This window comes from Chenopodium quinoa, unplaced genomic scaffold (assembly GCF_001683475.1).
Source record: "Chenopodium quinoa cultivar QQ74 unplaced genomic scaffold, ASM168347v1, whole genome shotgun sequence".
Classification (NCBI taxonomy): domain Eukaryota; kingdom Viridiplantae; phylum Streptophyta; class Magnoliopsida; order Caryophyllales; family Amaranthaceae; genus Chenopodium; species Chenopodium quinoa.
Window position 1 is genome coordinate 62,350 of NW_018742846.1, and position 25,314 is coordinate 87,663.

The following is a 25,314-nucleotide window of genomic DNA, read 5'->3' on the forward strand; positions in this document are numbered from 1 at the left end:
GTTTGTATTTTGTTATAAACTTAATAATTAAATATTGTGTATAAATGCTAAATTAAATGATTTTAATACTATATATGTGTATAAATGTAGTAAATATTCAACAAGCACCAGTGGTCTAGTGGTAGAATAGTACCCTGCCACGGTACAGACCCGGGTTCGATTCCCGGCTGGTGCATCAAACATGCGAGCAGTGATGACGACTGCGCACAATGTGGTGCTACATCCAGATGTGAGGTGAGGCTAGGAGTGCCGCCTTTGTGGGCTATCAATGATTTTTATATTTGTATGTAGGTCCTTTGACACACTTACTATCTTATAATCAATTATTTTATTTTTATATTTCCACTATATCCCTAAACATTGGGAAATTCAAATGCTCTCTTTACAATTCAAAAAACTTTGTGGACATACTACATCTACAAAAACAGCTAGCAAACATCAATCAAGTGCAAGTGGTCTAGTGGTAGAATAGTATCCCACCACCGCAAAGGCCCCGGGTTCAAACCCCAGATATTAAAAAAAAAATAAACATGCAAGCAGTGATTAAAACTGCATACAATGTGGCACAAAAGGGTTCGCCACCATCTTCAGATCTACCTGAAGAGGCTATGTGTGCATCTGAGCTTGCTTATTTTTGTGTTTTTGCACAGCTCAGCGCCTTTGCGGTCTAGCAATGACATCTTTTGGTGTGCAGACTATCAGGCTATCACGAGTGCTAATCCACAATAGCAGTCATAAATTGAGCAGTTATCAGATGACAAATATAGATGGAAGCAGTACAGTAAGGCGCTACTATGAGAGTAATGACAGTGGCCAACCCATCATAAGCAACAATGCAACTATATTAGTGGTTTTAAAGCTAGTGCATACTCAAAAGATAGTGTTGAACTCAGGCAGGAAGATTTTGTCCCAGCAGTCTAGTGCAACTATAACAGATTATTTACATATCTTTGTAATATAATCATTATATTATCTGATTATTTTTAGCATTAGTCAGCTATATACCTGTAAATTTCAGCTTTAACCATTCAATTTTCAGATCTGTAGAACGCCGTTTTTTCTACCGACTCAATGTATGTAGAACTCTTAGTTATTAGGTGGTGGAGCTTATATAGCTAACATGGTAGCAAAACCTTCACTGGTTTTCTCTCTTATCTTCTACGTCTAACTGATGGACTGATGGTTAGTAAAACCGAATTACTAAATACACAATGAACCAATTATAAATCACAATATCTTAATTTCAAAATCTTCTAAGTTATTCTGAACTATATAAAGTTCAAGTAATTAGCTAGCTTTAATGTTTGCACCCTATCATAGTTATATTCCCTCTGTTTACAAATTATATTCCTCTATTTCTATGTTAGTAATTTATACAAAATACATGTCTTATACAAAAGTAAAATTACATTTGTTCAAGCCACTCCATAATCTATGTCATGTTGGTCCTTTAACACACTAATACACTATCTTTTAATCAATTTATTTATTTTTATTTTTCCAATATTTACCAGCACTAAATCCCTTAATATTGGGAAATTCAAATGCTCTCTTTACAATACTCAATTCACTTTGTGAACATACTGCATCTACAATAACAGTTAGCAAACATCAATCAAGGGCAAGTGGTCTAGTGGCAACGAAGACCCGGGTTCGAACCCCAGATCTTTAAAAAAACATGCAAACAGTGATGAAAACTGCATACAATGTGGCACAAAGGGTTCGCCACCATCTTCAGATCTACCTGAAGAGGCTATGTGTGCATCTGAGCTTGCTTATTGTTTTGTTTTTGCATAGCTCACTTCCTTTCCACCATCAATCCTCTTAAAAAAATAAAAAAAAATTCTTGCACAAAAAATCATTTTCTGTTACATAATATCAACAAAAATAACCAACAAGAATTAAAAAAGCACCAGTGGTCTAGTGGTAGAATAGTACCCTGCCACGGTACAGACCCGGGTTCGATTCCCGGCTGGTGCAAGGCTTAGGCAAGCAGTGATGAAAATTGCATATTATGTGGCACTTAGGGTTCGCCACTACTTTCAGATCTACTGGAAGAAGCGAAGTATGCAACTGAGCTTGGTTTTTATTTTTTGACTAGTACTCTCCCTTGTATTGCTCACCACTCGATTAGCCCAGCTTCGAGTGCAATTTACAGAGCATGTCTAGCCGCCAAAGCCTCAGCAACATCAGGATTTCCACCTCCATCCATCGTTTGCCAAGTAGCAGCCATTACTTCCCCCACACTATCACGCATAATCCCTCCTAAGTCCTAACCCATACTTCCCAATTCTGAAACAAGCTGCATCAGTGTTAATTTTGTAGCAGCCTGCTGCTGGGCCATTCCAACTCTTGCAGATGGGATCAGGATCAGCCACGTTTCTCACAGTTTGTTGACGAACGTTTGCCTTTTCATACTCCCCAAAACGCTCATCGCTTTCCTAATCACTTCAGATAGCTCAATTCTAAAGAATTGGGGAAGTTTTTGAAATTCCTATCTCAATAAAAAAAAAACCATTCAAAAATTATAATCTAACCAATTACAAATACATATTTCATACTTGACGACATTCAAACCATCATTTCACAGAGCTCTATCTTAAACCTTCTGCAAACTTTGTGATTCCAGTATAAATTACTCCACATTTTAAGTTTCAGAAATTTTCACCAATGGAGATGACCACCAACACAGCCAGCGAGCTGATTCCTCCACCATCATCACACCGCCTCGACGCCGTAAAATTCCTGATCCAATGCTCCGAACACCTCCAAACAACTCCGATCGTCAAATACTCCGCTCTCTCGCTCTTCGCCCATCGCTTCTTCCCTTCTCTCTCCTCCTCCCGCCACCGCAACCACCACCACCATTGGCTGCTCAAGAAACCCTTGTATTTCCCTCAATTGCAGCTATTCTCTCTCATCTCACTCTGGATTTCCAGCAAAACCTACGATTCTCCCCCTCTTTCTCTCAAATCCCTAAAATCAATCGGCGATCAACACATCAAAGATCAGCATTTCACTAAAACCGATTTCGTCGACGCCGAAATCCTGTTTCTGCAATCCTTGAGTTTCGAGGTCGGAACGATGAAGAATTCGGTGTTTTTGGTGATTGAAGAGTTGTTGATGAAGCTTAAAGAGGTGGCTAGGGTTGGTGAGATGGTGAGCTTTGAGGTTTGTTGCGATGTCATGGATTTGATGTACGAGAATGATGAGATTTCGAGGATGTTTGTGGAATCTCCGGTGTATCTTGCGGCGGGAATTGTGGTGGCGGTTTATGCGATGACGGTGCCGAAGCAGCGGTGCGAGTTTCCGATTGTTGGTTGGGTGAACTTTGTGAGTGGTTGTAGAGAAGTGGATGTGATGTGGGTTGTTAAACTCATACTTCAACATGTATGTTCGTAGGATAAATTGAATTTGTAATTTGTATTTCCCGCCAAATTGTAAAATGACATTATTGTGTTTGAGAACCAATTTAGTCCTATGTACTCTCGAATGCTTTATCGTATACTATCTCTCTTTCATAATTTTTGTAACTTTGAAGGGTGCAGGGAACTCTAGGCAAAATTTGTTTGTGAGTGTAAGATAGAGAGAAATATAGGAATGCATGTGATGAGAAGAGAAATAGAGAGAAATGACAACCTAAAAAGAAAAGAAAACATTAGTTGTAAATAATGTGTAGCATTCATTTTTGGCAAAAATTGCAAAAAATATGAAACGGAGGTAGTACTTGAATTGTGGGAGCAAACATTACTCCTTTAATTTAGCATATACTCCCTCCATTCCCATTTGTTTTTTACGTTTTCATTTAAGGCGTTCCTATTTATTCCTTACATTTAGGATTTTTCTATTTTAAAACATAAAATTTAGACAACTTTACCCTTACTTTATTTTTTAATATCCCATGTAGTCCTCAATTTTGCATGTGATAGTGTACTTTTTCCAATTTTATAGTGAATGAAGTACTAATTTCAATGTTTATAATTACTTTCTCTCTCCTCTTCAACCTTTTCTTTTTCATTATTTTTTTGGCAGTAATAGTCCCTTTTATCATCTCCCAATGAATTATGATGACAAAAATGATTGAATGTACTCACTTTATCAATTTTCCTAAATAACCGCACATAATTCTAAACGTAAAGAACAAAAGGGAACGGAGGGAGAACTTGAATTGTAGGAGCAAACTTTACAATGGAGTTAATGTTATTTCTTCCAGATGTTGATCAACTCAAGTACTCAACTTAAATGTCAGGATATGATCCTTGAGTCCTTGCTATGGAACCATCTGCCTGAGTAGCCTTCACAGCTCTCGAGTATTTCCTCTAACCATAAATCCGTAACCTAGCCTATTGTCTTCTCATCCGCAGGTGCACTTTTCACTGATATGGGTTCTTTTTATATGAGCACCAAGGTGAAGCAATCCTTTCTGAGCCTCAGTTCTTCCCCACCCACACTTGTACGATAAACAACTCGAGCTACAGAACACAAATGGCAGACTGGCAGTCTAGTACGTTTCTGTCTTCTCAAAGCCGCCGTGTGTTACTGCAAACCTGAGCTATTCCATTTTAGGAAGTGCTTGTGGAGGAAATTGTCACTGCTAACACTTTTCTTGAAAAAGTGGCTACTTATCATGAGCCGAGGAAATTATGATCATGTAGTGCATAAGGTCATTGGTGCATTACTCATTTGATACTTCATGCTTAGCAATATTACTGAATAAATCATATGTAACAGCATTGTGCAGGGCTGTATGCATATATTTCCTGTACCAACTATTGCAAATTTGCAATGAAACATAGGGAGTCTTCAATCAGTCCACAGATAGAGAATTCTGGCACAAATATCTACATTGCTGTTAATTAAGCACGCGGTCAAAAATGATATGAATCTGAAAGACGAATGTTTACATGAAATTAAGCTACATATTTTCATTGTTATTATAAGTATCCCCCAGTGAGAGATTTGAGAGTTCGATTTTTAACTGGCGTATGTACTCTCCTTAAGACCAAAATAAAAACTAGCATAACATCACAAGTCTAGTATGCACCAAGCTTATGAGGTCAAATGTATTCGTTGACTATAAATTCTATAATAATAATCTAAAATCCCTACTTTTGGCTAAGTCATAGTTATATACAGTATTACTTCGTGAAAAAACATTAATATATTATCAAAAAAAGGACTGAATATTAATCTGAGAAAGAGTCTCAAATATATATTTTATTTTTACCAATTCACGCCGTCTTACACTGATTTCATAGATTTATAACAACAAATACTCCAAGGATTGTTTGTGAGCACAGAAATTGGCAGGCAATACCAAGTCAGTACCTGCTCAAAAGAGTAATATAAGTTATAAATCAACTACCTTAAGGACTTAGTTAACATGACATGGTAATATTTCTTGACAAATTTACGTGCTCTAGAAAAATATGACCAATTCAACTCCAAATCAATATAATCCACGATCTAAACCTATAAAAAGGGTGCTTTCCCAAGCAAGAAACCATCACTGCTTACAAGTTCTCCAACTCATACAAAAGAAATAAAAGTTCATTATCTTACAGCAGAAACTACACGATAACTCAGACATCAGAAACCATGGCAGCTCACAGATTCTTTGCATACTTAACTCTATTAGCTCTAACATCTAGTGTAGCCTTTGCCACTGATCCTACACAGCTCCAAGACTTTTGTGTCACCACAAATGACCCTAAAAATGCATGTAAGATTTAATTCCTGTTTTAACTGCATGATATTCCAATATTTGTATCTAAGTAGGAGTTAATTGTTTTTTTTCTAAGCAATAACACTGATTTATGTTCTGCTATTTATTATCTGCAGTGTTCGTAAATGGGCTATTCTGCAAGAATCCAATGGCAGTTACAGCAGAAGATTTCTTCACCAACGGGCTAGACAAACCTGGTAACACCAACAATAAGTTAGGCTCAGCAGTGACTCCAGTGGCAGCAGCACAACTGCCTGGACTCAACACCCTTGGCATATCACTTGCCAAGCTCGACTTTGCCCCATATGGCCTTGTTGCTCCCCACACACACCCCCGTGCCACTGAGGTTTTCACAGTGATGGAGGGTACCATCTATGTTGGTTTTGTGACCTCTAACCCAGCAGATAATAGTGCAAACAAGCTCTTTACTAAGGTTCTCAAAAAGGGAGACGTGTTTGTTTTTCCACAAGGTCTTGTTCACTTTCAGCTCAATGTTGGCAAAACTCCTGCTTTTGGCATTTCTGCTTTGAGTAGCCAGAATCCAGGTGTGGTCACTGTTGGTAACGCTGTTTTTGGCTCTGAAGCACCTATCTCGGTTGATGTTCTTTCCAAGGCCTTTCAGCTTGATGCTAATGTCATCAAGTACATTCAGTCCAAGTTCTAACTGACTGAGAACAGGCACAACAATGTAGTGCAAAGTGATTTCATTATGTTTGCAGATGTTTTGATTTTCTAATAACATTGTTTATTTGTTTTTAATTTACAAAAAAAAAATTGAATAACTTCTTCATACAGTATAAGAAAGTTTATCGCAGTATAATGTATACAATGTCTGATTAATATTAGCCATGGAAAAGAAAGCAATTGAATCATATGTTAGCTGTGCCTTTTGTCTTCTGTTCCCTGAACTCCAATCCCAGCTCTCTTATGCATCGTCAAGGTGCTTACTACCAATGTTGCTTAAACTCTTCAGACCTCCCACGCATCTTATGAGAACCAAACCACCTTACAAAGTCATCCACTCTACCATTGGTCTTCCGGCCTCTTCAATTCACCAAACCATATTTCAACTATCTCATAATATACATAAACAGTCTATAAATTTCCCATGCCAACTCAATTTTTAGCTTAAATACTTCTTGTATATCAGAAAATATCCTGACCATCCCGAAATTTCAGAGACTTCCAGCTTTATAAGGTTATTGAGATGGTATAATCACGGTGAGGTAGGATGGATGATATAAAACACGATACTAAGTGAAATTGAGGAAGACTACAGCTCCCAAGTTAAGGAAATGTTGAATGATAAACACAAAGTGTATTAATTTAGAGTACTCACACCTCGTAACCCATCTTCGTTCCAAATAAGAACGATCAATAAAACTACAGCTACAATCTTGCAGACAGCTAAGTAACACAACAATACTCAATGATGAACTTAGAGATAAGCATGTTTATTTGATTTAACAGAATAAAATGGACATCAATAAAACCACAAACTTGTGGAATGCAATTACAGGTCATTGATGAGTACTAGAAATTAATGCACAATTTTGTCACAACTTCATTGCTGAACGCACATTCTATATCATGAAATCAGAAATAATCACATACAAATGTTATTGCATGGACTCACACAGTCACACCCATATATGTAAAAACTTACAAGGAATGTGTTGGAAATTAAAGTAAATTCTATTTTCTTTTAATAATTTAAAATTTGAAGATAAAAATTTATTTTTATTTACTTTAAATGCTCTTTTAACTTAGCCGTTGGATATTTTGTTGGTTTTGCTTAAGTTGTTAATTGCTCCTATAATCAAGGAACAACTTAACAATAACTTTTGATATTAGAGTTGTGAAAGAATTTTAAGGAGCATGTTCTCCTTTTTTTTAGCAACATCCTTAACCTCTTTCCTACGTACACTTTTACAGCTTCTATATATATGTTGCAAATGATTCCGGCCAAAGGTAGAGCAAAAACAGTCCACAAAATTTCCTATTATATTAAAATCAAGCAATATCATAATTATTACGGAGCATTGGTGTAATTTGGTTCGGGGGTCTTTTGCTGCATACAATCGATCCAACGGGTTGTCGTATTTTGGGAGAGGAGCGCATAAATACATTCTACCAGTTCAGTGGGGCATTTTCTCCCTAAGGATAGCGCGTTGCGTGCAACAACCCAGGCTATTCTAAACTCATTCTTCTACTATTATTTTACCTTTGTGCTACTTGATTGTTAGGCGCTGTTCACTTTGCTTTAAAAAAATAATATTCAGAAAAAATAATTTCAATTCAGTAAAAATAATTTCACTTCAACAAAAATAAGTTTAATTCAGTAAAAATAATTTCAGTTTAGTAAAATCAGTAACTTTAAAGAAGAAATATACCAGAAAATCAGTAAAAATAATTTCAGTTCAACAAAAATAATTTCAGTTCTGTATAAATAATTTAAGTTCAGCAAAAATAATTTCATTTCAATAAAAATAATTTCAGTTCAGCAAAAATAAGGTGAAGTGAACAGGGCCTTATTATAAGTACTGTGATATTTGACTAATAAAAATACTACTAGTCTACTACTGTTCCATATTTGTGTTTATTATTTTTGGCAATTATCCAACAGAATGATCACAGAATGTTTTGGAGAAAAAAAACGATAAAAATCATACAATATCTAAACAGAAGGAATTTTCTTTCTGAATATGTAGAATTGATGAATGCTCAAGCTTGTATTCATTAGGCAGCAAAGCCACAATATATAATACAATCCTACGATTCTTAATTCTAGTCAAACAATATCTTTAGAGATAGAATATCAGTAGAATCTACCAAAATACATCCTATATTTTACATAATATATCTTAACATAAATATATTCCCATATAATATCTTGATATATCTCAATACCCCCCTCAAGTTGGAGCATGAGATTTGAAAATGCCCAACTTGGAAAGTAGATAATCAAATTGAGATTTCCCGAGTGCCTTTGTGAAAATATCCGCTAGCTGTGATGATGTGGAGACATGAGTAGGAAAAATCAAACCTTCATTTATCGCATCACGAACAAAGTGACAATCAACCTCGATGTGTTTTGTTTGCTCATGGAAAACAGGATTCTTAGCTATGTGTAAAGCTGATTCACTACCACAAAAGAGTTTTATAGCATTAGCATGTTGCACACCCAAACTTAACAACAAACCTTTAAGCCACTTTAATTCGCAGGTGATTGCTACCATTGATCGATATTCTGCCTCCGCGGAAGATTTAGACACTGTATGCTGCTTCTTTGTCTTCCAAGAAATAGGGGATTGCCCTAGAAAGACGAGCCAACCTGTTAACGAGCAACGGGTAAGAGGGCAAGCTGCCCAATTTGAATGGGATTTGTTAAACATCGCCCGCAAATCTCCACATAAAGCCCACAAATTAAACATGGTTTGACAATTTTGCCCATTTCTAAAATCGTACCCAAAGTGAACAAATCTCGATCTAACAAATGTGGAGTCGTACTGGGTTGCCCAGGGAGGCCAGAGAGGCGAGGGTCGCCGGAGATACGTCGTCTTCGACGGAAAACGAGGTGGCGTCTAGTTTGGACGCCGGAACCATGGCAAGGACGTCCAGGCAAGGCGCCACAACCAGTGCACTGGCGTCCAGGCCAGACGCCACAACCAGTGCACTGGCGTCTAGCCCAGGCGCCTCAACCAGTGCACTGGCGTCCAGGCCAGGCGCCACCACCAGTGCACTGGCGTCTGGTTTGGACGCCGCCCTTACTTTTTAATTTTTTTTTTTTTACCTTTTTTTTTTTAAATTACGTTTATTAAATTTATGTTTTGATTTAGGATGTGGAAATTTATGTTTTTTATTTGATTTTATAAAAAATATATATACTAGACTTATAAAAAATAACACATAAAATTAATAAATATTAAAAAAAAAAAATCAAACACATTAAAAAAAAAATTAGAAAATTTTTCTGATTTTCCAAAATAAAAATTTAAGGCAGCTGGGGCGCCTGGCCAGGACGGCCCGTGGCTGGTGGTGGCGCCAGGTCCGGCAGCCACGTCCACCGGCCTGGCGTCTGGGCAGGACGCCCAGCCACAGTGACTGGCGCCTGTCCCAAACGCCACTCACCGTGGCTGGGCGTCCTGCCCAGACGCCAGGCCGGTGGACGTGGCTGCCGGACCTGGCGCCACCACCACCTTGCCGCCACGAGCCACCACTACCTTGCCTCCACGAGCCAACCACCTTGCCGCCACGAGCCTCGACATCCCCGTACTTTGATTTTTATTGAGGTTGTGTTTTTTTTTAAGGTCAAGGGCAATATTGTAACTTCAATATAAGTTTGTGGGCTTTATGTGGAGATTTGCGGGCGATGTTTAGCAATCCACATTTGAATCCACACCAACCTTCCAAAGTTAACTCACTATATGCTCTCAACAAAATGCCCTGACCCGGAGTGCCTTTCAAATAACGCACTACTCGAAGTGCTGCTTCCCAATGTTCAATGCGTGGCTCTTGCATGAATTGGGACAATATGTGCATCGAATAGGCTAAATCCGGTCGAGTGACCGCAAGATATATTAAACGCCCCACAAGCCTGCGGTAAACTTTGGGATCTTCCAAGAGTTCGCCACTAGCAAGTCCGAGCTTGTGATTTTGCTCTATCGGAAAACCACTTGGCTTAGCACCCAACAAACCTGTTTCAGAGATTATATCCAATGTGTACTTGCGTTGGCATAAAAACAAACCAGATGAACTATGATCAAGTTCTATACCCAAGAAATACTTGAGACCCCCGAGATCTTTCATTTTAAAACAATCACTAAGATAGGCTTTGAAAATTGTAAGTGCTGCGGAATCATTTCAAGAGATAATAAGATCATCAACACAAACTAAGACATTAATTTGAACACTGCCTTTAGTTAATGTGAAGAGAGAATAATCTGAATAATATTGAAGAAAGCCATACCCTTTCAAAGCCGACACCAACTTAGCAAACCAACGTCTAGGAGCTTGTTTCAAGCCATACAACGATTTGCGTAGTCGACACACCAAAGATGGATCCGAACTCTCAAAGCCAGGGTAATTTCATATAGACCTCTTCATCAAGGTCACCATGCAAGAAGGCATTATGGACGTCCGTTTGATGTAATTCCCAATTCTTGGATGCCGCTATTGCAAGAAATGCGTAAATTGTGGTCATCTTGGCAACAAGAGCAAATGTCTCATTATAGTCAATTCCTGCTTCTTGATGATTACCAAATACCACTAATCGTGATTTGAGATGCTCAATATCTCCATTGGACAAATATTTGGTCTTATAGAACCATTGACTGCCGAGAGCACACTTCTCGGGAGGAAGATGCTCCAACGTCCATGTATCGTTGTCCTCCAGAGCACATATTTCTTCTTTCATGGATTAACGCCATCCTTCATGTTTCATTGCCTCCTTAAAAGATTTTGGGTCTTTACCCTTGATAATGGCTGCAAGAAATCTCCGATAATTTACAGAAAAATTGTCAGAATTTATATAATGTGCTAGAGGATAAGGGGTACCTAAGGAGTGATTGGATGTAGAAAAGGAATCGGAGGACGAACTATTAGCAATAACCGTGTGAGTCAGAAAATCTCGATGCTTCACATTTGGGAATTTAGTACGAAATCCTTGTTCCATATTCTCGTTGGATCGATCCAAAGCTGCCAAGGAAAGCCCACTTGATGTTGATAAATCAGCGGACTGTGATGAGATGGGCTGATCTAGAATTACTGAAGAATGCCCATTCGGTGCTGAAAATCCAGCAACCTGGGCATATTCTTAGATAGGGTGCATCTAAGATGGATGCACCACTCATCAAATACCCCATTTTATACACCAATCACACACATATATTATGTACTACTAGAGTACTGCTGTATATTACTTCATCTCCTTCCTTCAATCTTCTTCCTATTTTATTTCTTTCCTTAGTTCTTAATTTTTATATAAATTTTTCTCTTTTTTCCAAATTCTTTTCTTAATTCTTAATTTTGGTTGAAATTTTCTCTCTCCACTGTGTTTGGCATTATCTTCTTCTTTTAAGATTTTTTCTCTCCTCCATTTTTTGTATTTTCGTTGATTCGTGATGGTTTTAATTGGAATCTTGAAGAGATTGTTGATATAAGTTAGTTTATGTTATTGATTTGTAATTTGGTTTAATTGGTTATATATGCTGAATTTGTGATTGATATTGCATATATAATTTTTAAGGTAATTTGCCAATTTGTAATAGGTGATGAACACAAATTGATTTTAGTAATTTTCTCTTCAATTTTCTTTCCAATAATAATTATAATCAAAATTTTCATCAAAATTTCAATCATAATTTTCATCAAAATTTTATTCTCTATTTTTTCCTCTTTCGATCTTCATTTTCTCTCTCCTTTGTAATTGTATTTTGTTTAATTTCTATCAATTTGATCTATGTATGAATTTCGTTTTTTTTTTTGTGGTGATTTTGTAATGAATTTTGATCAATTTGATTAGGTTCGTGAACATGTAATTCATATGAATTGAACTTACGGCCTGTAATTATGAACACAAGAAAATTGAAGAAATAAAAAAAATAAAATGATTATGAAACATACGCATTATAAGCATTAAAAATATGAATATGTGCATTTTAGAAAATGAACATACACATTCAAAATATGTACATATGCATTGGTTCATTTTTTGAATGTGTATGAACATAATTAATCATTTTAGAAGGTGAACATATACATAAAAAATATGACATATGGATTTTAGAAAGTGAACATATGCATTTCAAAAAGTTTACAAAAGGATTTAAAATATGAACATAAGCATTTAAGAACGAAAGTGAACATATGCATAAAAAATATGAACATATGCATTTCAGAAAGTGAACATAAGCATTCAAAATATGAACACAAGCATAAACATACAAAACGGACAAAATGAGAACATTTTATGAATATTAAGAATATTTATCATATGAACAACAAATAATAATATTATGAACATTTCAAAACATTTTATGAACATAAGGTATCCGTTTGATTTCACTAATAAATTTTTTAACAGTTCTAATAAAAATTTCGAACAATTGAGTATCGAACAATATTCAAATAAAATTAAGTGATATTCATATAACTTCAAACAAAATTAAGTGAAATTTACATAAAATTACCTTTTTTTGGGAGAATTCGTTTGATTTTCATCTCATCTCAAATATTCATGATTGTTTTGGAAGAGAGAGAGTGAATTGTGTTTGATTGTAAGAGAGAGAAAAACAAAGAGAAAAGTAATAAATTTCAGAAATTTAAGTTTGAGAGTGACGATTTTCTTTTTTTAAAATTATATTTAAAATAAAATACCTGTTGGAAGTGACGGTTTTGTATAAATGACAATTGGGTGATATGTTCAACTTTTTGGATGGGCTAGTTTTGATTTGGGCTTTTTTTTTTATGGGGCGCGTTCGAAATTGGGCTTATGGGCTGGTGTTGCAGCTAGCCGCACAAGGCTGCAGCTTAGACCAATTGTAACTATATTTTTTTCTTACATAAAACACAAAATATAGTTAAAAAAATGTGAGATTACTAAAAACATTCAAATGGCGCACTTAAAAAAACAGAAGCAGAATATTCATCCATGTTAAAAATAGGCCATATTAGATAGTACTAAGTTCATGAGGCAGACTAGAACACCAAACTATAACAATACAAACCAAACTAAAATTTGAAAAGAAAAAAAAAAAATTCATATCAGAATATACTAAAAAATGTAAAGAGAACAATACTTAAGTTATGCAAAAACATTTGTTTCGTTATTATTGAAAAAATATACTCCGTAGTAGTTAATTTAAATAAAAACCAGAATTAGCAACCATATACAAGTACGAAGTATATCATTACAAAAAGACAAGCAAATGGTCCTCCTTGAATTCTTTAACATTTCCTATAGATAATTAAGACAGATTTCATCCAAAAAAGAGAATTACAATCCTTTACATGTACTGCTTTAGCCATTATTAACCATCACACACTGTATTTTTGAATATTGAAATACCAAATTAAAATACTTCGTACATCTGAGTCCTGTAAGAAAGGATGCCCTCTCAACCTATAGTCACATCGCCATCGAGCTGTTGTCATCATTCAAATAAACATGACTGACTGGAAACTCTTTGGTATGAGATTGTTTCTCCTTGTTCATTGCAGGGAGAGGAAAATCTTTCAGCGAGTAACCACCTCTCTATCCCATCATAAGCAGTCCAAAAATGTAAGAAGGAACCTCGGGTGATGCTGATAGAACAAAAATTGCACAAGCATATCAACCAACACTTCAGTTCCAATTAGGAAAAGAGCAGATGACTTGATGAGAGCGTTTCAATTGCATTGTATGCTTCATTTTCACTTGACACCAGCACACCACAATATATTGAGAAAGAGACCTCCTCAAAATACATGGCAGGAGTGGAATCCAGTCAATTGGCTAAAAGCTTCATTTCCAATTCACCATATGACAGTCAAAGTTCATGTGCTCTTTCACAAGACATCTGTTGTTTGGGCAGCAACACTCACAAGTCGTTTGGCCCATGGACTCTCATCAGGCACCCATGAAATTGAGGACCCAACAAAGGAGCACCATCTTAGATTCAACAGAGCAGCAACAAGGTTCTCGGAATCTCGGAACATCTGTAATATACGTGTGTCAGCATTTTGTTCTTCACTAAGAATGAGATTCTCATACAACCTTCTCATATCCTTGAGAGTCTCATAATCTAGGGAGATCATTCGCAAGCTCAAGACCTGCAACGCCTCTACTGCAGTGCCAAGAAACCCTCTCTCAACATAAGCACTAAATACATGACTACAGGTTGATTGATCTGGTTGGATCTTCTCCCTATGCATTGCCTGAATCACAATCTCGATAACATCGATCCTTCCCTGCATCATTACATGAAAGCAAAAGTGCTCACAAGATGCTCAAAATCATAAGCAAGAAGGAGATTAACACACTAGCTGCCTTGCGGCAATTGAGCATTTTCATAAAGAAAGCAATAGGAAAAACATTGGTTAAACTGCTAGCCCTAAAAGAAACAAAGAAAAGAGGGGGAAATATAAAGGAAAGCATATTTTAGCATTTGTTCAAACAAGACAGGAAAATAATACAACTTTCCAATAAGGTAGTTGAGATGCTGCAAATCGTGCTAATACAATAAACATAAAAAATAGACATATGGAAAGATGCAATGCACCCAGTAAACGAGTAATTCTATCAGCCTTACCTTGGATATTGCTATAATTTTTTTATTGGATATAGATATACAGAAGATTGAAAAGCTCCCAGTAGACTTTGAAACATTAATATTTTTCTGGAAGTATTTATGAAAATAAGATCGTCAAGGCAACAAATTGCATAAAATAGGATTAGATGATAGGGCCATGTTTGGCTACACTTTACAGTGATCCTCAAATTCAAAGGAACTGCAGATGCAAATATGCAATCACACGATTCATAGCTTGCTTCACTCCACAGCAGAGATAAGGGAACCTTGAATTTTAAATGTATTTAAGGCACCGATCTATATACTAGGCAATCATAATATTGTTTTGCTTAAAGTATGTAGGGGTTCCGACTACCCTTACATGTATAACAAAAGATTGAACAATTAAAATAGGAAATATGTTTGACGGAACATAAATAAATACCTACCTTTAAACTTGCTTTTAGAAGAATGGGATTGAAAAGCAATACATCAGGTTTCTTTCCTTCTGATATAGCTTGCTCAAGAAGATCCACAGCATCAGTGAAAGCATCATATTCCAACAGAATCTGAAGACGTAAAGAAAATTAATGCAAACACAAAAGCTTGCATCACAGATGTTTGGGTACTCAAGTGCAACGGAACTACAAATATCGTAGCAAGAACTAACAAACCAGAAAACATGATCACAATTTTAAAGCTTGGGTTGCAATTTATATCTTTTGACTTGGTGAGACTATACAATTTTGAAAAGCAAACACCTCTAAAAACATAAAGCTCTTAGAGGTAATTATAAGTCAAGTTATAAAGTAAGACAACAGTATAGCACTTTCCATCAATGAACATTTCTTTAGATACATCACATAGCACTATAGCAGTGATGTCAATGTTAACAGCAGCTGTATATATAAAGGTAACTGGGTAAAAAATTCATGGATAAAACTTAAGCTCTCAACAGCTCGAAAATTCACAATTCCATAATAATCTAGGTATAACTTTCATACAATCAGTTATGAACATACTAAACTATTTTTTTCAAAACAAATATATATATATATATATATATGTGTGTGTGTGTGTGTGTGTGTGTGTGTGTGTGTGTGTATATTTGTTATCCCAAAGGAAAGAGGGGGAGGAAAGATAAGCAATCTATTATCACAATAAGCTCATATCAACAAAATACTTCCCCTGCTTTGTTAAAGCAACACTTTCTTTTTCACAGACCCGAATGCAAACCTTTGACAAGTGATTTTACAAGATCTCACATAGTAATATATTTATGTCAGTAAATACTGTGAAATACTCTACACATTTAATGAATTTTACAAGATCTAACACGGTAAAAAATTTATGGGATATTCTACATGATAGCTTCATACTATCACAAATTCCACTTGGTGGAACATATTTATTTTGTCATTTTCTCAAGTGACCCTGTGGTTATGCACGTACACATAATGCGCCTCTTGGCTCATTTAAATGGCTAACCCATCATTTAATAAATGTTTGTTTAACTTTAATCATAGAATTTCTAACTAGTTATAGTAAACAACTTAACATCCCTCTTGACCAACTTACCACCCCCAACACCTTAACCAACCAACCGGTATCCACAACCAAAACCAAACCCACCAAAAACCACCACTTAAACCCCAAATAACCCACCCACCCATTGAAAAACTCCACACCACCCATAAAACCACCACCCAAACCTTTTAAAACCACCATTTAACTCTCCAGACGACCACCTAACCCTTTGAAAACTACCTTCACCTTGAGTCCTTCACTCCTATCTATATTTTCACGTGTATTCCTTTAAATACTAAATCTAGTGAAGATCAGAGGGTGAGGAAGTGGTAGCCAAAGTTGGTTGAGTATGGTCATCAGATGTAGTCAGTGGGTGAGGTGGTGGGTCAAAGGTGGTGATGTAGGGCTGGTGGCCTGGTGGGCTTGGTTGGGCCAAGCAAGGGGGCAACATGGTTAGGGAGTTGTAGAATGCATTAACTATACGGGTAAGTTAGTATTTTTAAATTGAAAATTTTAGAAAATAACACCACAAAAAAACACAAATTTTAATTATAACACCACAAAATTTAAAAGTTTTATTATAACACCACAAAAAAACCAAAAAATTCGATTTCAACACCACTTACTAACGCCATCCAAAAAACCATTAGTGGGCCCCACATAGTATAAGTGTCAGCTATATATTGGATTAAAAAAACAGAAAAAAAAAAAAATGAAAAACCCTAAAATCCTAACCCAGCCACCGTACTCACCACCGGCGTCGGTTCCCCCTGCCCACCGCCGCTGCTGGTTCCCCCAGCCGACCACCCTCAACCGACTGACCACCTGAACGACGCACCACCCTAACCCTTAAACGCCGTACCCAGCTCAGCCTTAGCCCCGATTTAATTCGGTTTCTGGAAACGGGTTAGGGTTCAGGTGAGAGCGGTTTTTGAGTTGGTGTGGGTTGGGGTTTCGACGACGGCTCTGGGTAGGGGAGAGGGTTTCGACGACGATGGTGTGAGAGAGGATTTCGGCAACGTGGGTGGTTTTTGGGTTGTGTGGGAGAGGATTTCGGCGACATGGGCGGTTTTTGGGTTGGTGTGGGAGAGGATTTCGGCGACGTGGGTGGTTTTCGGGGAGGGGGAAGGAAAAATTCGGCGGCGTGGGGTGGTTTCACCAGTTTTGGTGGGGGAGATGGGTGTCGGCGGCCTGGTTTACGGTGTCGGCGACTGAGGCAAGGTGGCGCCGGTGGTGGGGCTAGCTGGGTTAAGGGATTTTCTTTTTTTTTTTTTTTTCTTTTTATTAATTCAATTTTTTAAACCTATAAGCTACTGACATGTGTCAAATTATGGGCCCCACTAACGGATTCCTTCCAAGAATCTATTAAGTGGTGGTGAAATCAAATTTGTGAGTTTTTTTTAATTTTTTTTTTGTGGTGTTATAATCAAACTTTGTGTTTTTTTGTGGTGTTATTTTCTAAAATTTCCTTTTAAATTTTAAGCCTAAATTAGCCATGTATATGACAATTGGCACATCCTAGTAATATATGTAAAAGCAAAGAGTCATGAAAGAAAACGGCAAAAAAACTAAATAAAAAAACCACCAAATGGAATTTGCAAACATACTAGGCCACCATGTAGAATTTATCTCTAAAGTTTGACCACCAAAAGGCAAGTGTTGCAATAGATTAAAAGGAAAAAAAAAAAAGGTTGAAAGTAATAAAGGAAATTCCCAAAGGCAGGGTGGCAGACATAAGCCTATGCCTCAAAGTACAAACTGCAACACCATTCACGAATTAATCCTAGCGTTACAATTGAAGGCAAATGAGCTATGACTTCACGTGAAAATGTATGAATTTGATTGTGTGAGGAATATGGTCCACCTCATACTCTCACCCTTTGCTTTACCTCTAGCTTAGATTCACAATGATTAGAGATGTAGAGTGAGCGGGTCAATCCACATACTATGCCAACGTCAACAAATAAAAAGTAAAAAACTAATAATTACTATGCTTTGAGACAAATTCTAATGAACCAATACCTTTATAAGTGCAGTATATGTTAACATCTGAGGAGAAAAGCCATCACGAACCATCATCGAAACCAAAGCACATGCAGACTTGAAACAACGAATATTTGAGCAGCAATCAATCATAATATTGTAAGTAGCGGCATCAAGCTTGATCCCACATAGTTTCATTTTTCTGAAAATTTCAATTGCCTTGTGATTCTGCACAATAAGCAAAAAATTAAAGCAGTCATCAATGGGGAAATAGATTCCTGGCTGATAGAGAAGATTGTAGGAAGAGCACACCTCTTTAGCCTCAACAAGTGAATGCAGTACTGTATTATAAATATCTGTTCCAAGATAATTATTGACCAAGGACTGGCTTTCTGCTCGATGCAAGTACTTTAGCAGCTCCTGCACCATCCCTTCTGAGCCAAAGGCTTTTAACTTCAGAGCATAGAAACCCAGGGGTGAATTGACATGAAAACATTATATATTTGGATAATACAATACATAAAGCATGATACATTTCAGAAGAACAAAAGCACCCCATCTGATTTAAGGGCTGCCAACTTCAAAAAAGATGAAGCCAGAGGAGAAAATCTAATACATTATATTCAGATGATAAATTGCACAGAGCATGATGTGTTTCAGGAGAACAAAGCACCCAATTGTCTCACATCTATATTCAATACATATAACCTACTTGAAAATTTATAAAATTCAACATATAATAAATAAATTCAAACTACAGATGATATTATAGAAACTATTATGACAGATGAACCTTAATGAAGCTAACAATTTTCTGCCTTTTAAGTTTTTATACAGCAACTCCACAGTAGCAAATAATTCAAACCAACCTGCAAAACATACTTGACCCATCATCGGACAAAATTTAAGCTGTTAATGGCACCATAAAAAATTTAAGTCCCAACTAAGTTATGTTGTATAGTGGCATGTGCAAGTCAGTCAATGCCCTTCTAGAGAGTAAGTAAGAGACTCATATGAGGCAACAAGGTAATGCTATGACATATAACAATCTATTCTACTCGGACTCTTTATTCCACCTCAAGTATTTATGTCAGATCATCGACATTGCAACAGGGGCATGGAAACTTCAGTAATTCATTTTGGGTAAAAATCAAATAACTTTTCACAAAAAAGAAAAGTCAAACACATAGATAGGCACTCGGGTCCATCACAACTCACAGGTAATCTAATCTGAGTAATATAGTCATATAGATGACAGTTCTCCGCGTTATCCTACTTCAATTCTCCCAAAACCCCCTTGGAATTAGCATCACAAGAAAACATAAAATGGCCATAAACTACAAAACATCTTCAACTTATGAACATGGCAGAGGTGCAATATCTCAATGGTATTGGTGTTGTCCACCTAGATTAGTAACTCAACCATTACTTCAAGGTAAATTAATGTCAAATACCATAAAATGTTCAACTTTTTAGCAATTCACTACAGCAACATCCACTTGAACATCGAACTAGAATCTACAATAACCAAAAAAAAAAAAAAAAGTTCATAGCTTATGATGCTTCATATGGCGATGCAAGGTCCAAAGATATGACTTTATTTAAGGATTAAAATGTAATTTTGCACAGAGGAAAAAAAAAAAAAAGAAGCGTGTATTTAAAATGACATTACCATTGATAGGAAGTGTTGCAAATAAAAGAAAACGGAGGAAGTACATATAAAATTCAATAAATGTACCAGTATAATGATCATAAATGGAACATGGATTTTTCATCTCAATCAAAGGAGTCCAACAGTTCACAGCCATGTTAGAATTTTATTAGAGGTCAAGCCCACAAGGAAAGCAAACATCATTTGTGCATCAATGTAACCAGTCTGTTTTTGAGTCCTATCCTCATTACGGCAAGCTTACCAATGATTATGTGAATGACCTCAGACAACCAAAATATGGGAAGGATGATCAACCTCAACTTCATTTAGAGCCACAGCCAGCAAAATCTAGAATACATGGTATAAAACGTAGGAGATGAAGCCAATATGCCCTACCTCAATTTCAACAACTTTTAGCAATTTTTAAATCCTTTTGTTGCTATAGAGGGGAGCAGTGAAATAAATCAATGGGCAAAATGCACAAAGCTGTCACATATCTACGTATACCAAGTAAGAATAATGAAGATGCTAAATCAAAGTCCATATATTCCAATTGCAATGCAGGATAATCAATCAGCGAAATACAATGTGTATTATCAACTTGTTTATCCACCAACAACACATGGACTAGCTATCGTAGAAGATAAGAAACCACAGTCAACACTTGTTAAACAAAATTGCAAGAATATGCAAAGACCATCATCACAATCAGAAGCTCACTACTCAATGATCATTGTAACACAAATGAAGAAGGAAAGTATATTTCAACATATACTTGGTAACACAAATGATAATATGCACACCTAGCCACAAACATTGCATTCGAAGAAAAGTTAAACCATATCACAATAAAAAAAAATAAAAAATAAAAGTTTTTTTTTTTTTTTACCAAATTATTCATCGAATGCTGACTGTGCTGAATTCCATTTTGGAGCATATCCATTTCTATGATGTTGATCCTTTTAGCAACATCTGCATGCGATAACAAGTTACCTTCTTCATATGGGGCATTGACATTCCCAAATAAAGATAATAGCAGCTCATATGTTGTGATATCTGGCTTAATTTTCACTTTTCTCATCTTAGCCAACATTTTGATAGCACGTTCAGGTTGATCCTACAGATATCAGTGGTGTCAAAATTACATATCAGTGAAGCAATTCTTCAGCAATAGCAAAGTATCAAGATGATGATAGGAAACCAGCCTCAGTTTTATCAAATTATATAAATACTTTATGCCAAGATTTCAGTCCCACAACCTGCTTTAAAAGCGAGTCTCATGGAGTCATGGTACTTCCAAGCGTGTTATTATCCTGAACTTGTTCCCTCAAGAAAACGTGGAATACAGGAAATGAATGCTAGAACAGTTTAATACTACAGTGTCTTTTCACAAGTATCCTACATTGTGGGAAAAAGTCACTTACTTAGCATTGTTAACTTGTTATGGGCTAAGGTGGTAGGGGCAAATTTAATGAGATTTGGATACTTTGTAATATTGGTTTTTCTGTTTGATTAGCTTGTTTTCTTTCTCTGTACTTCAATCTATAATATACTTTTTTTATATTAAAAGTGATCCCTTAGGTCCTGCTTGACGTCGAGCACAAAAAAATATATCATCACTCTTCAACTTCTCCCCAACACCTGCATGAACTCCAAAGAGGACAGGTACAGCAAGAGTGATAGACAGACAAGACTACGATTACACCACCCTAACAAGAACTAAGCTCTAATCACCAGTTTAATTTATGAGATTTTTTTCAAACACCCGGCTTCCAAATACATTTTTTTCCATAAAGGGACTAAATAGATGTAAATTTCAAGAATCTGACACCCACTTAAGAAGAAAAACAATATGGAACCCCAAAATCTAGACTACCTAAGACTTATTCAAGCCTAGAGTACAAATTCATTGGTTTGTAAAATGATAAGCACAATTCTTAATTCTAGGCATCAAAAAGAATTAACACAATATCAGCTACAAACAAGAATCTAAAGACAACCACAACCACACGCCCTCTACATAGTGTACTCCTTTCTTCAAAATAATATATTTTGATAAATCCAATTTTGGAGTACAAGCAAAATCTTATAAGCACTCTTTTCTTTTTTCTTTTTGACAATAAAATTTACATTAGAACTAAAATATATTATAAGGAGTCCTCATGAAGTAACCTAAAATATATTATATAGCTATCATTAATAAAGTCATTGCTGACATCATTATATGTCAACTTGTGAAAAAGCTATTTATAACATCAACCTTTTTAACTTTTTCCCTCTGAAGTTCTAAGGCTAAATAAACAACTTTTAAAAAAAAATGAATGAAATTATAACCACATATTCCGAACAAAGATTAGAGACTACTTTATACTTCCTTCATTCCAAAAATACTTTAACAATTACCATTTTAAGAATTTTCAGAAAAATAGTAACATTTCCCTATTTGCACATGTTTTCTCTCTTTCTCTCTCCTCATCACATGAATCCCTATCTTTATTCCTCTCCATCTTTCTCCTCTTTTTAAAATCCGTGTCACCCCACCCATTTTGTAACATCAAGGGAACAGAGGAAGTATAAAATAAATAATTTTATTTAAATCGTGCAAGGCGCGGGATTAACCTAGTACACAACTACAAATCAGCCTAATATCTCGTCATCTTCCCTATAGGAAAGTTTGGGAAAGCTCAAACTGTTTAAGCCCATAATGAAGCTAACCCACCAAGAAAATTCTCTTAGACACCAAGTTCCCAGGATCTAAACCACACATAGTCCTAAAACCCAAGTATAACCTTGTCACCTCGAGATTATCTATTTTCACCTCACTCCACATGAATAAAGTCTCTCATAAACCTCTGAAGACTTTTGGCTACACCCAGTGGAATAGTGAGGGATATAACAGAAGAAAACTAGACAAAAATGTTTGAATAAAAATAACAAAACACCAAGGCATATGCGCCCTCTTCCATCATCAAGAAGAGAAAACACTTTCTAAGGTAAACAACTCATATTTACTATTATTATTTTACATCTACAATTAATCCTACGGATCCCTAGGGTTGGTAGAATTGGTAAATTCTTATACTTCCATATAGAGGCCTCCAAGATTACAAAGAATAATAATTTAAAATGGAAAAGGAATAAATTTCTTGTTCTTGATTCAGTAATATTAGTACAAACTAGCTTAATAGCATACCAGCTAAATTATCAAGTGCAAATTCATGCCTCGCAAGTCGCAACTGTAATAAGGATCTTAAACTTCCAATTAGTTTCTATTATACTCCCTCAGTTTCATAATAATTGCAATAGTAGGCATGGCACACAGTTTTAGGAAAATTAAAGGGTGAGATCCAAAGTAAGAGTTTAATAATATAAAGTATGGTTGGAAGTAGGCCTGGTTATTGGGTAGGGCTACCCAATAGCAAAAGTGTCGGGCCTAATATTAAAGGGTTTTGACCCTTTAATTTTTTAATGGACAGGGCTTTTATAGGGTCTTATTTTATAGGGCTTTTATAGGGTTTTATTTTATAGCCCAATAATTTAGTAATTAAACTAAAGAGCCCAATAATAATTGTTAGGGTCAGCAATCAGCTACTACCTTCTCTTCCATTTTCTCTCTCTTCTATTTTCTCTCTCCTCCATTGAAGCGCACTCAGAGTTCTCCATTGAAACGCAACTTCGGAATTTTCCATTAAAGCACTCAGAGTTCTCCATTGAAGCGCAACTTCAGAGTTCTCCATTAAAGCGCACTCAGAGTTCTCCATTGAAGCCGCGCACTTAGAGTCTCAGGTAACATCATTTTCTCTCTCTTAATCTGTTCTTCAATTTTAATATCTGATTGAAGATCTGGTTTAGGTTATATGATGTGATCGAAAATCAATTCAAATTGGATTTTCTTCTGGGTGATTTTGCTTCTTACTTGAGCTTGGAGAGTGATAAAAGGATTGTGGGTAATTTTGCTACTTATGAGTCTGCTGTTCTTGGTGTTGCTAATGCTAATTTATTTTGGTGTTTTTAATTATAATTTGGGAGTTTTTTTGCTTGATTATAATTGTGTTTGATCTGAACTCATAGATGAATGAATATAACCCTTAATTTTCTGTGCTAATCATGTCACATATTTTCTGCACTTGTGCCATTGGATGTTTTCATTTCTATATTAGCTACAATTTGAAAATACTTGAATCAAATCAAACCAATAAAGGCTTGATAAAGTATACTATTAATCCATATATATTCATACAAAGCCCATATTATCTACTAATATATGTAGTACTTTGATAAAGATGGATAAATTTAATTTATTGTAAGTTGGATTGATTTTAATTTTTTAGTTCTAAGTTTGACTCATGCAAATTTGGACCTTATTATACTCACTGGCCCACATTTTGGAAGGGTAATAGCAACAAAAAAATTCAGTACAGAGTTTCTGTTTTTATTAATGCTTTCTTCTTTAAACCAACCTTTGAAGGCTTTTGTATTTGTCTATTCAGTTCTACCTTGTTTTGATCAGGTTGTCGTAAGTTTGAATGATTCCAAACCTATACCACTAGTAAGTTAAAGCTTGTTTGGGTGGAAATTTTTGGGAAATTTTGGAAGTATTTCACTATTTTAGGAATGGAATTCTTGAAACTTTATTTGATTAAAAAGCCACAGATTTGATTCCTGTACTTGATACCTGCTAAAGGCAATATAAACTAGATCTAAATGATATAACATGGTGAACAGACCATATAAGATTCTGTTTTCGGATTTTGCTATTCTCCTGATCGAACTCCTAAATGTGCTGGCAGGACAAAACAATTAATATGGATGATGATACTACTACTACTACTTCTACGGCACCTGATGATGGATATAATGAATACATCACTCCGCAACGAAAGAGAAAGAAGAGGTCTAAAGTTTGGAGAGAGCTTATTGAAGGGAAGAATGTTCAAGGTGAGAGAATTGCTACATGTGTACATTGTAATTCTATTTTATCTGCACATCGTGATAGTGGTACATCTCATTTGAAGCGTCATTTAGAGAGGTGTACAAATAGGCCTCTAGGACTTACATTTGAGGAAGATAGTGATGAAGAAAATTTTGTTTTTGACATGAATGAACTTCGAAAAGAGATTCTTAATTTCATTGTTGAGGGAGGTCATTCATTCACTATG

At 35.9% G+C, this 25,314-nt stretch overlaps 3 protein-coding genes and 2 non-coding genes across 5 annotated transcripts in view; 3 read left to right on the forward strand and 2 right to left on the reverse strand.

Moving 5' to 3' along the window:
- The first annotated feature begins 104 nt into the window (after positions 1–104).
- TRNAG-GCC lies at positions 105–175 on the forward strand. The gene has a single exon. It is a non-coding gene; the product is annotated as a tRNA-Gly (tRNA).
- A 1,734-nt stretch (positions 176–1,909) lies between these two features.
- TRNAG-GCC lies at positions 1,910–1,980 on the forward strand. Its single transcript has one exon. It is a non-coding gene; the product is annotated as a tRNA-Gly (tRNA).
- A 3,534-nt stretch (positions 1,981–5,514) lies between these two features.
- LOC110726047 (putative germin-like protein 2-1) lies at positions 5,515–6,597 on the forward strand. Its single transcript, XM_021905516.1, has 2 exons — positions 5,515–5,722; positions 5,842–6,597. Exons 1-2 carry the CDS (start codon positions 5,599–5,601, stop codon positions 6,387–6,389), a joined length of 672 nt encoding a protein of 223 aa, XP_021761208.1. The 5' UTR covers positions 5,515–5,598; the 3' UTR covers positions 6,390–6,597.
- Positions 6,598–8,640: 2,043 nt separating this feature from the next.
- Positions 8,641–10,534, reverse strand: LOC110726045 (uncharacterized mitochondrial protein AtMg00810-like). Its single transcript, XM_021905514.1, has 2 exons — positions 10,132–10,534; positions 8,641–9,059 (listed from the first exon to the last, which is right to left on the reverse strand). The coding sequence occupies exons 1-2, from the start codon at positions 10,532–10,534 to the stop codon at positions 8,641–8,643; spliced, it is 822 nt and encodes a 273-aa protein (XP_021761206.1).
- Positions 10,535–13,529: 2,995 nt separating this feature from the next.
- The window catches only part of LOC110726052 (pentatricopeptide repeat-containing protein At1g76280-like), a 28,452-nt gene continuing 16,667 nt past the window's right edge, over positions 13,530–25,314 (reverse strand). Inside the window, exons 11-15 of the mRNA XM_021905522.1 lie at positions 21,045–21,272; positions 18,817–18,957; positions 18,544–18,732; positions 15,444–15,563; positions 13,530–14,674 (exon numbers count right to left, since the gene is read on the reverse strand). Of these exons, the coding sequence (XP_021761214.1) occupies positions 14,273–14,674; positions 15,444–15,563; positions 18,544–18,732; positions 18,817–18,957; positions 21,045–21,272 (1,080 nt within the window). The 3' untranslated portion in view covers positions 13,530–14,272. The remainder of the gene's footprint in view (positions 14,675–15,443; positions 15,564–18,543; positions 18,733–18,816; positions 18,958–21,044; positions 21,273–25,314) is intronic.